This window comes from Cuculus canorus, chromosome 1 (assembly GCF_017976375.1).
Source record: "Cuculus canorus isolate bCucCan1 chromosome 1, bCucCan1.pri, whole genome shotgun sequence".
NCBI lineage: Eukaryota > Metazoa > Chordata > Aves > Cuculiformes > Cuculidae > Cuculus > Cuculus canorus.
In genome coordinates, this window is record NC_071401.1 from 25,302,487 (window position 1) to 25,316,933 (window position 14,447).

Genomic DNA, 14,447 nt, shown 5'->3' on the forward strand with positions numbered 1-14,447 from the left:
AAACTGAGTTCAATGTTTTGCTGATATAAAAAGAACATCATTAATTGCAATTGCTCTCTTTTGCAGAAATGTATAAAATACAGGTCTTGTACATGAAAATTTCCTCCCAATTGTCTAGTTATTTTGGTTTTCTCCATACGGATGACAGGTACCAATTATTGATTTTTAAAATTGGCAACAAGCAGTTTAACACACACTTAAAGTAATTTTTTATGAGAAAGAAACAGAGAGAGAAAGGGGGTGAAAATTACTGCAGCTGATTGTAACAGAAATAGCTGGAAGGGGCTTCTTTTTTCCTATTAGCACAGATTTCAGTTATATTACACTGTCATTACTTCAGCATAAATTAACTATTATTCAAAACATCTCACACACGATCGTTTATTGGAATAGATATTACTGAGTCCTAAGTATCTAGTCACTCGCTTAGAAAGATGCAGAGCTGAGCTTTCTAAATGCTTTAAACATATTGATAATGTGCCTCTTTAATGCCATTTTGAAACCTGTGTACAGTATATCTGTATTATTGTTTTCAATTTATGTCAAGAACAAAGTGAAATTTTGAAGAATGTGTTCTGGGAAATAATCCAAACAGAATTATTTCTTTATAAGCTAAACTCTGAAAATAAGTGAGAACATTTATTTTAAATGGAACGGTATAACCTGTTTCCAAAACTAAATTTCTGATATGCACTGAAGCTTCATGAATACTATATGCAACACCTTTCAGTATGTTTTACCTGCTTCCCTGTCAGTCTTTTTTCAGCTGTTAGTTTTGAAGGTTGCCTGTACTCTAAGATAGTGCTTCTGTCCTGCAGTGGATAAATTGAAGACTGGCAGATGGTTGGAGTCTCATCATAACCTCAGTGGGTAGTGAAGAGTATGTGCTTTGCTCTGAGCACTTTCTTAAGGTGGGAACAAGGCTAAGGATTTATAATAAGAAGATGAAGCTGAGAGCAAGGAGATAAGCCAGCATTTGCTTTCTGTTCAAATAAAAAAGAAACTCAGTAATGTTACATTACCACATTCCATTAATCCATTTTATTTCATTAACAAGGAAAGATTTTTATTCATGAGTTTTGCTATTTTTTTGGCAAACCGTAAGTCAGACTTTCAATTTTGCATACATTTATTGTTGATTTTTAAAAGTTTAACTGTGAATTTTTAAATCTGACAATTCAGCTTTTAAAATAAAAAGCATGGTTAAAACCATCTGTAAGCATGCACTGTTAAAGCTCTTAGTCAAAAATTAAAAACAGTATTAATTAGGAGAGTGAATGGATTTCAAATTTTCAATGAAAACTCCTGCTAATATTACTGTTGGTTTTTTATGGATAGGATGCCTATGTTTAAAGGACTCTGTGCTCCTGAAAATGACAGTTAAAAATGTATATGGTGTCTTAAACAAAAACAAAGGCAAGGGGAGATAATAAATAGTGTTAAACCTGATGTGGTCCCCAATGAAATCTCCCTTCTAACAGGATAACCCTAACTGCACTGTGATACTGCTACGTTACTATGATAGCGTAAACAGTTGCTATGTGTAAGAGGCAGAGCACTATTCAGATGACATCAGCCACCCTGAAATCCATGGAAAGTGTCTCAATGCCACTTCTTCATCTCCCCTCCCAATTACTCCTCAAAGCACTTAACAAGTGTAGGGTGTTCATATTTTGTTCTCACCCACATTGTTTATTTTTCAGTTCTGGCAGCTGTGCGGGTACCCACAAAGTCAGGCTCTCTCTGCTTCTGTGACCTTTCCTGGCTAGCAGAAGTTATGAGCCTTTTGGTCAGCCAGCTTGAACGTCAGGGGTCCTTCAGAAATACTTGGTACTCCGGCTTCCTCAAAAATACCACTGCTTTTTTTGCATGATGCATTGGCCTATTGAGAGCTGTGAGTGGAGGTCAAGCTGACTGCTTCTGCTTTCCAGACCAGTCTGTAGAATAAGGATAGAGATGCTCAGTTTTGCTGGTTTGTCCAGACTAGAGATTGCTCCAGGACTTTTTCCTCAGGTTTTCATGAACAATAGAGTATTTTCTTTCTTCTGCCTCAATGGTAACAGTTTTTTTCATATTTACCTTCTTTGTTTTGTAGCATTTCTACTCCTGGACAATATCTGGAGCATTAAAGGAGGAGAAATGGAATTGCATAGGGAGGTGGATATTTACACAACTCATGTCTTCTTGAGGGAGGGACAAGGAGGCCAAGGTGTAATAAAAGCATGAGAAGGCAGGTGAACAAAAAAGAGGGGAAAAGGACAGAAAGGACATTTGGAGATCTGGATGCAGAGGAAGAGGAAGGGAAAGAGTTAGGAAGGTGGTCCTTGGAAATCCTAGAGAAGAACTGAAGGGATTACCATAGGAACAGAGAGCTTTTGATATGGTTGTTAATGCAGAAAAAATGATGTTTGCAGCCTTCATAGAGTTTTATGAGATTTTTTCAGTCTTGACCTTTAGGACTTCTATTTTCATTAGTGAATTCATTGAGCTATTACATAATTAGATAATAATCTATTTAGGCATTTCTAAACAAAAAAGACTTTAAGTAATTTTGACTTGTAAAATTTAGCATGTTTCTAAAAGCAGTTGATAGTGTTTTGAAAAATACTACTGGCAATTTTTAACCTAGCACGACCCTAACTGCAGCCTCGCTGGCTGTTACTCCTTGCTTTTCACATGTGGAAACAATTGTAGCATCCCAGACAGCAGCAGTGCTTTTTTAAAATGCCTGTAAATTTTGGTGACTGCCAGCTAAGGGATGCTAATGACATTTTTTTTTATATAATTTTTTTATTCCTTTACTTCCTCATTTGTAGACTTTGAAAATCTGTAGTAGTTCCAGTCTGAAAAGAAACCACATTTAACAGTTCAGAAGATTGGGGTTTTTTTTCTTACTCAAGGAAATGTAACAAATTTATCTCTGCTTTAGAAAAGCCTTGAAATAACATTTCATTCTCAGGCATACTGTGCTTGAAATCCTAGGAGCCTCTGTGGAAAAGAATGTTTGTGTCATAGGTTTCCTCTTTTGTTTCCTGATGTCAAAAAATAAATGAAGATTTCAGCATCCTGGCTTGTATTTCATATGCAAAAGAGAAAACTAAGTTAAAGGATACCATAAGGGAGAGGGAAGGAAATGCTTGGCTTAAAACCAAAAACTCCTGAGTGAGTGTCAAGAAGTGGGAGGTATGACAAAACTAAGACTGTAATGGAAGATTAAAAGAAGAAAATCGAAAGTTACAGGCAAGGATAGTTTCAAGAGAAGTTTTGATAATAACAACAAGTCCAGTTCTTGGACCTTGAAACTGGAGAGACAAACTCAAGAGTGAGGGCCCTCACAGTAACAGGATTTATATAACAGGAGACACTTTGAGGCAACAGTTTAGTTTGATTTGCAAATATTAGGTAGGACACACCTGCAATTCTGCATGTTGTGATGCTTCGATTGCCATCACATAAAGGAGTAATGCAAAGGAATAGTATCACAGGGAAATACTATGTCACAGGGGTACAGTTTAGTAATTTGCAGTGCAGAGTCAAGATGTCAAATAGAAGCTGGTTCCTAAACACCATATGGGAAATCATCTAGATTGACCTCTCAACCAGCAAATCACACAGGGCTTTTGTCCACGTAGTCTTCTGAATTTAACCACAAATGTTGGTGTCTGAATAATGAAAAGAGTATATGAAAGTGTTTCCTTACATAGACAGAGTTCAGCTGATGAGAAATTATTTCAGTTACCTTAAATATTTGTCATCCAAAACCAACAACAAAAGTTCTCATTTTAAATGAAATAAGGGGAGGTCTTCAGAAAATATGAAATTATTGTCAGATCAAGATGAATTCTTCTTTGTGATGTCATCCGTTATGTAGCAATAGGGAAATCATTTCAGGGCAAATATCAGTCATCTAAAAATAAAAGATCATGATTGCCCAGTTTTGAAAACCTTAGTTATTTATGGCATGAATTACCCTGTTTAATAAATTATTATATCATGCCTTTACATCTCTCACAAAAGTAACTTAGCAGTAAAATCTTTTCTAATATGTTATCCTCAGTAACTTGATCAAAAAACATTATCTTTTATAAACTTAATACAGGTATGGGAGAATAATGACAGAACGATGATTTCATTTGGCATGGCAGTAATTATTACAAATAGGAACATAAGAATACAATCATTTTACTGAAGAAAATAATGGCATGAAATTAGAATAATAAAATGTTCTTTGCATGAGGGGCAAATTCATTGTTCTTTACACCTTCCTGAGGAGGCGAAAAGGAGAGGGAGGTGCTGAGCTCTTCTCCCTGGAATCCAGTGACAGGACACTTGGGAATGGTTCAATGTTGTGTCAGGGGGAAGTTCAGACTGGACATTAGGAAACATTTCTTTACCAAGAGGGTGATCGAACATTGGAACAGACTTCCTAGAGAGAGTGTCAATCTCCCAAGCCTATCACTGTTTAAGAGGCATTTGGACAATACTCTTAGCAACGTGCTTTAACTTTTGATCAGCCCTGAAATGGTCAGGCAGTTGGACTAGATGATCATGGTAGGTTCCTTCTAACTGAATTGTTCTGTTCTATTCTATTCTATTCTATTCTATTCTATTCTATTCTATTCTATTCTATTCTATTCTATTCTATTCCATTCTGAAATAATAAAGTAACTTTGAATGTAATCGTAAAGAAAACTGTAAATAAATTTATGACTCTTTTCAGTTCCAGCCTATGTTTAGAGTTTTGCACAGCATCTACTCAACAAGTAAACAGGCGGTCCCTGTCTGCCTTCTATACAGACAAATAGCAGGGAAGAAAAGGCAGCAAAATTTCTGTGGGCAGAGAACAAAACTCACAGTTTTAAAAATTATCACAACTATAAAAAAAGTGATGAATGGAGCAGTGTGGCCTGAGGAGCCCCTATAACAACATAAACCTTGTCAGAGGAATTGGGAGTTAAACCTATTTGCTTTAGCACATAATAGAGTTTGCTGTAGTTTTTAGTGTAATATGATGAATTTCATCATATCTGTGATAAACTCCTCTATTCAAGGAAGAGTTGGAAGGATACAAGAAAGAAAAACTATACAAAATCAGTTTTCTTCCTTCCGGTATAGTTAAGAAAGGAGGGGAGCACTTCAATCCTTGCTGTCCTTGGCTTTCCTTTTCAATGTAAGCAAATCTTTCATGATTTTCAGGGGAATGAGCTCCTAGAGAGGAAAAGGAAGTATGTGTGCTCAGATACATGGGAACCTCACACATGAGAGAATGCCTGAAAGAGTAAGCGACCTACTCTGGCTGCAGGATATCCATCTTTATGCTATTTTTGCTTTGCCTTCTCTGTTTCTGTTTGTGAGGTGCATTGAATTTGTTTCCCATTTATAGTGTATTAACCAAATGCCTGCTTAAGCTGGCAGAGTGTTTAAAATATTTCGGTGTCAGGAGAGGCAGATTGGACTACCAGGGGCAAGAATGGGAGAACTATAAAGGTGAAAGAGGGAAGAAATTGATATCGCAATTAGTAGTTTAATGAGGTAAATGTGAAAGCTAAAAGGCAGTGCTCCCTCAGAGATATAAGATCACCGATGTGACTTATGCATGTAAAAGAGAATGGGAAATTTTACCTTTCGCATTCTCACTCCTTTAGTGAGTGAGACTTTAACTACTATTACTACTAATAACTACTATTACCTTTCACAAGAGAATGTGGAAGAAGTTCAGAGGTGGAATGACTCTGGGAGGAGTCTGAAGGTCACCTCTGAGCTATTGGTCTTCTGCTGGAAAGCCATTTAATTGCATGCTGGATCCAATGAGATACCTCCCGTGATGAGAAAGAGCTTAAAGCAGCCCCTTCTCCATTGTTAAATTAATAAAGTAGTGACCTGCGGAGAAAATCCATTTCTGTGCCCATCTTTCAGTCCCTTGAGTATCCTGATTAAATAACTGACTGTATCAAAGCCTCCAGAGTAGTTTAGTCATTACTTGTGTTTAAACTACAGTACTTCTTTCTTCCAAAGATACAATAATAAAAAAGAAATCAATAACCTAAGCCTATTAAAAGTCCTGAAGATAGCGATGCTGTTTAACAGCTGTAGATGTAAATAGAAAAGCAGTATGTGACACCACTTGTACAAAACAACAATATTCTCAAGCTGCTTATGTTATTCGCCAAAGGGCTGTCAATCATGTTTGCTCTGAAGAGGACAGCGCTTGGGGGCAGTTGAGAGGGCTGGCTGCATGGGCAGGAGAGCACAGAAAGGATTCTTGTGTTCACTTGGATGCAAAACTGGAGTAAACTTTCAGGAAAGGCAGAACTGGGTGACTGTTGTTGCAGTGTGTATTTCTCAAATGCCTGTATATATGGTCTCTTCACTGGGCTCAGTCTCTGTACACAGGGGAAAATGGATTGTAGAAAATCCTGAGTGTGGTACATGGGAAGAGCAAAACACACCAGCATTATGGGAATTAGTAGTAAAAAGACTGAATGTATTAAAAAAGAAGTAATAAAACCATACAGAAACTCAGATAACACAGATTTTATAAAGTTTAAGTAGTGATCAGTTAAGATTAGTAAAACAAGGCTGCTTCACATAAGAATAAAAACAGCGTATTACTCTCTGCAGTGTAATCTGTTTTTAAGTATTTCTTTCTTCTATCCGTGGGTCAAAGTAAAGGTTCTCATGCTTTCGTATTTCTTGTGTTATATAGTCAGTAGGCCTCTCTCTTGGTGGAAGGGAGTTTGCAGATGAGATTGACCATTAATATCTTCCTTGGTGATTTTACCTGCATTTCTAAAGAAATTTTTAAGAGAAAAAGTATGTCAAAAATAAACTACTTTGTGACTTACCATTTTTGCAAAAGAAGGCACAGAAGCAGTGTGTGCCAGGGGTGCAGCCAGCAGAGCTCAGTTGGTGGAGGTGTGCAGCCTGTGCTGGAACCAACTTGGTTTGAAACCCCTGCAGTGAGCACAGTTGCAGCAAGGTTCAAGACCAGTTCTTTTGCTCTGCTCCTGTTGGGTTACACTGCTTGTTGCTGCTTTTGATCACTAAAGTAGTTCTTTTGCCTAACGAAAGAGATTGCTTGAATTCTTCTTCATTCCACAAGAAGCTGACTGATCATCCAAGTTGCAGAGGAGCACCCCAGGATCCTTGTGAATGTGCAGTCTGCCTTTAAGCATAAAAATTGGAAGTAAATAATTTATTTCCTTTGAGAAAATTATATTTAGGACATCATTTATTGTAACTAAGATTAGTATCATTCATAAGATTGTATGATTTTACATATTGTTTTCTTTGAAAAAAATATGAATATGTATATGAATCTCTGTATTATTGTCAAGTGGCCAATATTAAGTGCTATGAAATCGTGTTTTGCTTGATTGCATAAATTAAGATGTGTGAGATCAACTCAGTTTAAACTCAGAATTGCCAGGAATTTTGCAGATATTTTTTCTCTCTTTGTTCTGATCTATTATTATCAAATAATAGGCTAAGACCTATTTTATCTTTCCACAATACATGATCATATCCTAACAGATACTTCCTGAAGTGTCTGGAGTATACAAATCTCATTTTATGTGTATTAGAAACAGTAGGGAATCTCAAATCAGCTCACTAAATAGCTTTTCTGCAGATGTTATTAAGAAGGTGAAAACTAATATAATTGCTATTTTGCTGTTTGAAAAGTGTTAAATCTGGCAGCTGTTGAATTCCAAGATTATATTGTTTATACACAAAGGACATTTGAAAGTGAAATGAGAACAAACTTTACTTGATTAAAAATGATATTAATTTGACTAGAATGTGTATCTCAGGAAGTGGCGTAGCACTTTGCACACAATACTGAAGATCTGATGGGAGAAAAGGAATTGATTAATTATAATTAACTGTTTAAGATCATTAAATAAATCTTAAGTTTGATGATTTACAGATCAAGAAATACTGTATGTACCCCGAAGAGTTTTCAGATTAATTTCAGATGCAGCCATAGCTGTCTTGTAAACAAATCAATGTATTACATTATTATTCACAGATCTGTTCTGTACCTGCTTTTCATTTTGTGTCAAGTGACCTGGTAGGAGGCAGCATTAGGAATACCCTTGGGCAGTCACTTTATCTCTGCATGCTTATGTTTATCTTCTATGTAAGTTTTGACAAGGTTTTTCTGTCGTTTTAGGTGCTATGAACTCTAGACAGGAATAGCAGTTGTAGCTGTGCGCAGCTGTGGTGGTGTGAGGACTATAGTCTCATTACAGTAGTTGAATATCCAAAACATGGTTCAGTTTTTTTAACACTTCCAAGAGTTGTCAGTTTTACAAATGGTATTTCTGAAAGAAAAGCATAACATTACAAATCATGGGCTGAGGGAGAGGCAGTTTTCTCTGTAAGTGCTAGCCAGCAAAATTATTCAGTATTCCCTGATTATCAAGGTCTTGATTCTGCAGTTGATCTGGTTATAGAAGCACTTGGCATTAACTTAAATGATTTAAAATTATGGGCATGTTAAGTATGTAAGTGTGTGTTTGCCAGGACATCTTCAACTGTAAAACAGCAGATGCTATTGACAATTGTGTTTTAAGTGTCCATTCCTTATAATCTGAAAAACTCATGTTTGTTCATTATCGTATTCTGCTTCTCTTTCTGTTTGCCTGTTACTATTATAAATGTACTTGATCTAGGAAGCAAAGCCAGCAAAGTTTATGTGTGCAGAATTTACAGCCAAACAACCAGAATTTGCCAAGACTGGACAACACAAAAGTAAAAGAATGAATTAGAATTGGGCTACACTGAAAAAAAATTTAATAATTCATTTGAGTGTGCCTGTGAGACAACAGAAGTATCATTTAAGGGATCGCTGTAAAGGGTGGGAGGGGAAGATCTGGAGTTTGTTCAGTATTGTTGCCAAATACAATTCACATTCTTATTTCAAGGCAAAGTCCTTTCAAAAATTAAAATTAAATTAACCTTGATAATTATTTCCAAAAAGAAAAGTGGAAATTACTTTTCTCAAAATACATTGACGAATCTGTGTGAAAGCATATATCACACTGTCTGATATTGTTGATATTAGTCTTGTCATTTTGAAAATGAAATTCACAAAAAAGTGTAATTCCTTTCCCTTCTCCCTACCAGGCAAATCAGTTATAGACTACTGAATGTGATAAAAAATACTGTCCTTCATTTGACTTGAAGTGAATTTTATATTCCTGTATAAGAAGTGTTTGCATGAATGAAGGTCTCTACACAGTGTGTAAAGAAATACTATTCGAAGCTGCAATTGTACAGCTTCTGTACAGGCATGTACATGTGTACATGCATATGCCCACACAAATGTGTTGGTTTTGGATAAAATTGCTCTATGAAATTAAATTAATGCATCATTAAATGATGTTAATGAAACTCAGGATGCTCACCAGTTCCCAAGAAACAATCTGTGCCTTGGAGGCTAATGCCCACTCTGAATTAGTCAACAAATAAGAAATCACCTGTACTGGGGTAATTACAGCATTAAATGCATGAAGGCTACAATCTGTTGAAAGTCCTTCAGCTGCTTGACTGGACTTTACATTAAGTTTCTTTTTTGGTAAATGTTTGTTTGTGGTATTCCAATATATATCTGTCAATCTAGGATATCAAGAGTGGTAGATATTAGTGACCTGCTAGGAAATCTCTCTCAAATACCTGTTCTTGCATCTATGCTGTGAAGCGGAGGAAAATGCAGATTGGCCTGTAGGAATTAAAGACTATGCAGGTTAAAAGGATTCTTCTGTATCATGAAGTATTTATTGTGCTTTTTACCATTTTATGTCTGAAAGAAATAACACAATTTACCAAGACAGTAATGTTTTTGGTGTTTTTTCATGTTTCTTGTGTGGTAGCAAATGAAAAATTCATAAAGCTTGCAAGAAAAATATTAAGGGTCAGTAGTGCAGGGTACAGTATATATATAGGTACATAATGCACAGTGCATTTCAAAATCTGCCAGTATAGTTTTCTATGAATGCTCTATTCTTCATATTACAAGGTCAAATAAAATAGTACTTGTCTATTTGAAAGCATGAGTGTGCTTTAACAGAATCACTTTTATAAGCATCAATCTTTTGCAAAGTTTTTAAAAACGTATCTTAAATATATTTTTGTTTGAATGAACTGTCTGAGGAGTGGAAGAATCTCAGTATATGAGCTGTATTCTACTCCCTATCGAATTACTGCAGATTTATTCTGAAAGCTGATTTAAGTCTTGAGGAATGCATAGAAATTGCTAAGTTTTCATTTCAAACCTGTGAAGCCTGAAAGACTGAAAGAAATGCAATAGAATTAAGCATGAAATAAACACTCAGTCAATGTATGCAACTTGGAAAAAATTTTATATTAGTCTGAATGCACCTGGAAAGATTTGTTTCTGGCACCTTTTTTGTTTTACCGTACTAATGCTGTCAAAATAGTAATTATTTTGTTTTTATAGTATTTTATACATGAATTCTGTTTCTCAGTTTGCTTTTCTTTCCCCTCATTTAAGATTCCAGAGGCTTATTTTATTAGAGATCCTCATACTTTCCTCCTTACAAAGAATTTTATTAAGGTATATATGTTCTTTTTAGTGAAAAAAAAAGCTCTCTCAAGACCTGAACTGCATGTCCTCACAGGTTAACATTTTCACATGTAACGCCAATTACTGGAAATGAGAATGGCTAGTTGGTTAACTGAAGCATGCTTGAAAGGAGAAGCAAAGCTTGTCTACAAAATACTAACACTTGGATGAGTCTGCAGCCTGGGAGGAGAGCACCGGGTGAATTTTCTGGACTTTTTTCATGGCTGACTTGGGATATGCCTGCATTGTCACACAGTGTGTTTACCTCTCTCCTTGATGCATATTGCTCATGACAGTCCCTCTCCCTTGCCCACAGGCCATGGAGGCGCAGATACAGAACTTTGGACAGACGCCATCGCAGTTGCTCATTGAGCCCCATCCACCTCGGAGCTCTGCCATGCACCTGGTGAGACATAACTGCTGACCGGGAATGCATTCCCTTTGAACCTGAGGATCCTTTGTAGGTCATAAAGTACCCATTAAGAAACACATTTAGTGCCCTCCATTTCCTGTACAGCCGTACTTTCTGAATCGCAGTGCTCAAGCAGAGCAAGGTGGAGTTTTGAATAGCTTTAGCATCCTATAGTCCTTTCTTTTCCTGTCTAATATTGTATAAAAAAAGCCCTATCTTCTTAATCACAGGCTTGATAAATACATATTTACGTTCTTATTTCTGCAAGTAGTGGGAATGGCTGCAGGCTTTTCTCAGAATAAGCATGTTGTTTTATTTTGTTTTAAAGGATGCATTGTTAGGGACTGGTTTATGAACAATGCCTGCTTGACAAAAATGAAGTACTGGAGTTAACGCATGCTGGAATCCTCCTGCCTGTTCCCTGAGGAGTATACAATGTATATTTTGAATTGCAATTTGAACTCCAAAATTCATTCCCAATTCATTCTTCTCTGTGCTTCTTGCAAAGAATTATATGTAATAGCCAGACCGAATGAGACAGATCTCTGTGCCCCTCAGTGCCTTTGATTAAATGCTTAGAGCTAGATATTTTCTTTTAAGTTTTGTAAACCGACAGTAATACGTGCAGTAGTTTCAATCATTTTATCTGTCTACAAGGAAATCGTTCTATCTAGTTGTACACCGCAAAGGTGGGAATTGATCTGGAAGTGTTAGCTGTGTTATTTTAAGTAATGTGTAGATGTCAAATATACGTAATACTTAGTCTGTATTCTTAAGATATGGATAATGTATTTTAAATGATATATCAATTATTTAAAGTGATAAGTAGAAATTTGAATAGTTATAATAGAATAAATAGAATATTGATAAGTAGAAATAATTCTATTTGTTATTACAGTGGTTGAAAAAAAATGACTTTAAAACCTGTACTTAAGAACAGTGTTAACATCCATGTACAAAAAAACTATGTCACTTGTAGTATCATCGAGTCAGTTTATAATTACATACAGGCTACTTAATAACTATACGTTTTACATAGAATTAAATTGTCTGTCTTTAGAAGTCCTGCATTTCATATAAAGAATTCATTAAGAAAAGCTAAATATCTGAGTTTTTTAATCCCTCTTAAAATTTCTTTTTTCAGCCACTGTAGTTTATAGCATTTATATTGATAATATATTATAGAACTCTCCTATTTGACTCATATTTGTATTTTATGAATATTAATTGCTGTGTAATTTTACTTTTTACTGTATAATCATTAATGCTAATGGTCATTTTGCGCCCTGTAATGACACCCCTTACCACACCTATTCTCTATTTATCCTCTTGTAATGATCCTATAATAGCTTCTGATCTTGCTGTCCTCCCTCACTAGTGTAGATGTACAGGTAGTGTTGTTTTCCCTGTATGTGCACATACTTACCTGCTCTTTTTTAACCTCATTTTCCCTCAGACCCGCTCACTAATTGTGTTATCCCTTCTGTTTTCTTCTGCTCTCTTCTCCTTTCTACTCAACAGTGTTTCCTTCCACAGAGCCCCCTCATGTTTAAAGATCAGATGCAGCAGGATGTCATCATGGTGCTGAAGTTCCCATCAAATTCTCCTGTCACACACGTGGCAGCCAATACACTGCCCCACCTGACCATTCCTGCCGTGGTGACCGTAACTTGCAGCAGGCTATTTGCAGTCAATCGGTGGCACAACACAGTAGGTAGGTTCACACAGTGTGTTTAATTCAAATTTAAAGGCCTTAACTATGCAGCTTTAATTTAGAGTGCAGTTTAGCTAGATGTGGGTTAATCTCACTCACCTGCCTGTGCACAAAAATTTACTGTTTTTTCTGGTTTGTATCAAATAATCAAAGGTTGTGTTTTCTCTGGTGTCATTCCTAGAAACACTTTCCCTAACAGCAGCACGTCACCATGGCAGCCAATCGATTTGTGGTTACATCAGGATCAGCCTTTGATATAATGCTTTCCAGGAGAGTGCTGCTGTTCTTGACACAGCCAATATTAATATGTCCCAGGTTTCATACTGGCATGCTAGAAAGCGCACTTCACTGTCTGCTGTTTGAGAGAGATTTCACATCTGTCCGGGAGCTTGTCATAAGCCTTCCCCTGGTTCACTGTTAGATAATGTGGGACCCTAAGCAAGCCTAAACAGCAAGACACTGAACTATTCGGAAAAGAAGTTTCCTTATTCCCAAAAGCCCATCCAACAAGGTCATACCAAATTTCTTTTCCAGCCCCTCTACTCATCTCTCCATATTGCTGCTAGGACTGTCCCTTCTCTTGGCCTAGACGTGTCAGTGTTGAGGTTGTCGCAGGGATTGCTAAATAGGTGGTGGAGCCATGAGGTACATGAGAGAATGAGCAGGTTTCATTTTCTAAGGTAGCTTCCAGTTGTGATAGCCTTTGTGCTCCAGTATCTGGAAACTTCTGAAGGTTTCTTACCACCTGGAAAAAACAAGAAGGTACTTGGTATTTGAGAGTGTGAGTCAGCACCTGGTTCAGGAAATTTGTAGGGACTCATCAAAAAAGGAAAAATCCCCCACTCTTCATACACAGGAGAAACATCTGGACAGAAGTAGATCCTTCTGGAGAGGGATTTGTGGTATTTAGGTCAGATGTCTACCTCCAGTAGACTTAAAGGGACTCTAGATTACCTAGGGATTTCACTAACTTAAGCATAAACATTTTCTCAGTGAATAATTCAAGTTAAGTGAATTAGGTCCCATCTCTTTTGCACAAGGCGGATCACAGACTGATGTCAGAGGCAATAATTAGAGGAATGCGTGGAATTCCCTCGTAGGAATGTGTTAGAGGAACTATCAGAGCAATTAATAGTAATATAAGGTTTAATATTACTTTGCATTCAACTCTTAAGTTTTATTTTTTCATATATATGCTTGTAAAACAAGTCATGTTGTGAACATGCAGCATTTGTGTCATGAACCAACCACGAACTGAATTCCACACCGTTTGAAAACCTCTGGTTTAAATTTCTGACTATATTATAAGAGGAGGGGATGGGAAAATAAAACTGTGTGGAGACTCAAAACTCATTCTAATGATTTTCTTAATTTTTACATCATTCCTGGCAATGTCTTTGATTTTGCAAGAGGCTAATCCAGGACAGGGTATCAGTTTCCCACTATTACCATAATATTATTTTAATAAATCGCAAGTCTAGCATAAAGACTAGGTTCATCTACAGAAATGTATATGCAAACCACTTTTACTGTTGTGGGTTGTTATGTACAACTTTAGAGTTTATACACAGTAGAAGGCATTTGTATAGCCATCTCACAATAGAAGCAAATGAATTTAAGTTAATAGCAGCAAAGATCTGTCCCAAATGTGTTTGATTTTGGAAGAAGGGATAGGAGGGAAGGAGAAGTTCTCAGAGCAGTGTTTTCCAGAAGATGACAGGGCCAGCTGTAGG

The 14,447-nt window shown here is 36.5% G+C and overlaps 1 protein-coding gene across 12 annotated transcripts in view; it reads left to right on the forward strand.

Annotated features, from left to right (window-relative positions):
• NBEA (neurobeachin) overlaps positions 1 to 14,447 on the forward strand; it is a 498,960-nt gene that overhangs the window by 461,604 nt on the left and 22,909 nt on the right. For 8 of the 12 annotated variants that reach the window (XM_054056357.1, XM_054056384.1, XM_054056373.1 and 5 more), the window contains 2 exons: positions 10,905 to 10,994; positions 12,522 to 12,714. In XM_054056357.1, the coding sequence (XP_053912332.1) occupies positions 10,905 to 10,994; positions 12,522 to 12,714 (283 nt within the window). Of the gene's footprint in view, positions 1 to 10,516; positions 10,580 to 10,904; positions 10,995 to 12,521; positions 12,715 to 14,447 lie in introns of all 12 variants that reach the window. The other 4 variants (XM_054056365.1, XM_054056389.1, XM_054056432.1 and 1 more) reach the window with 2 other exon arrangements.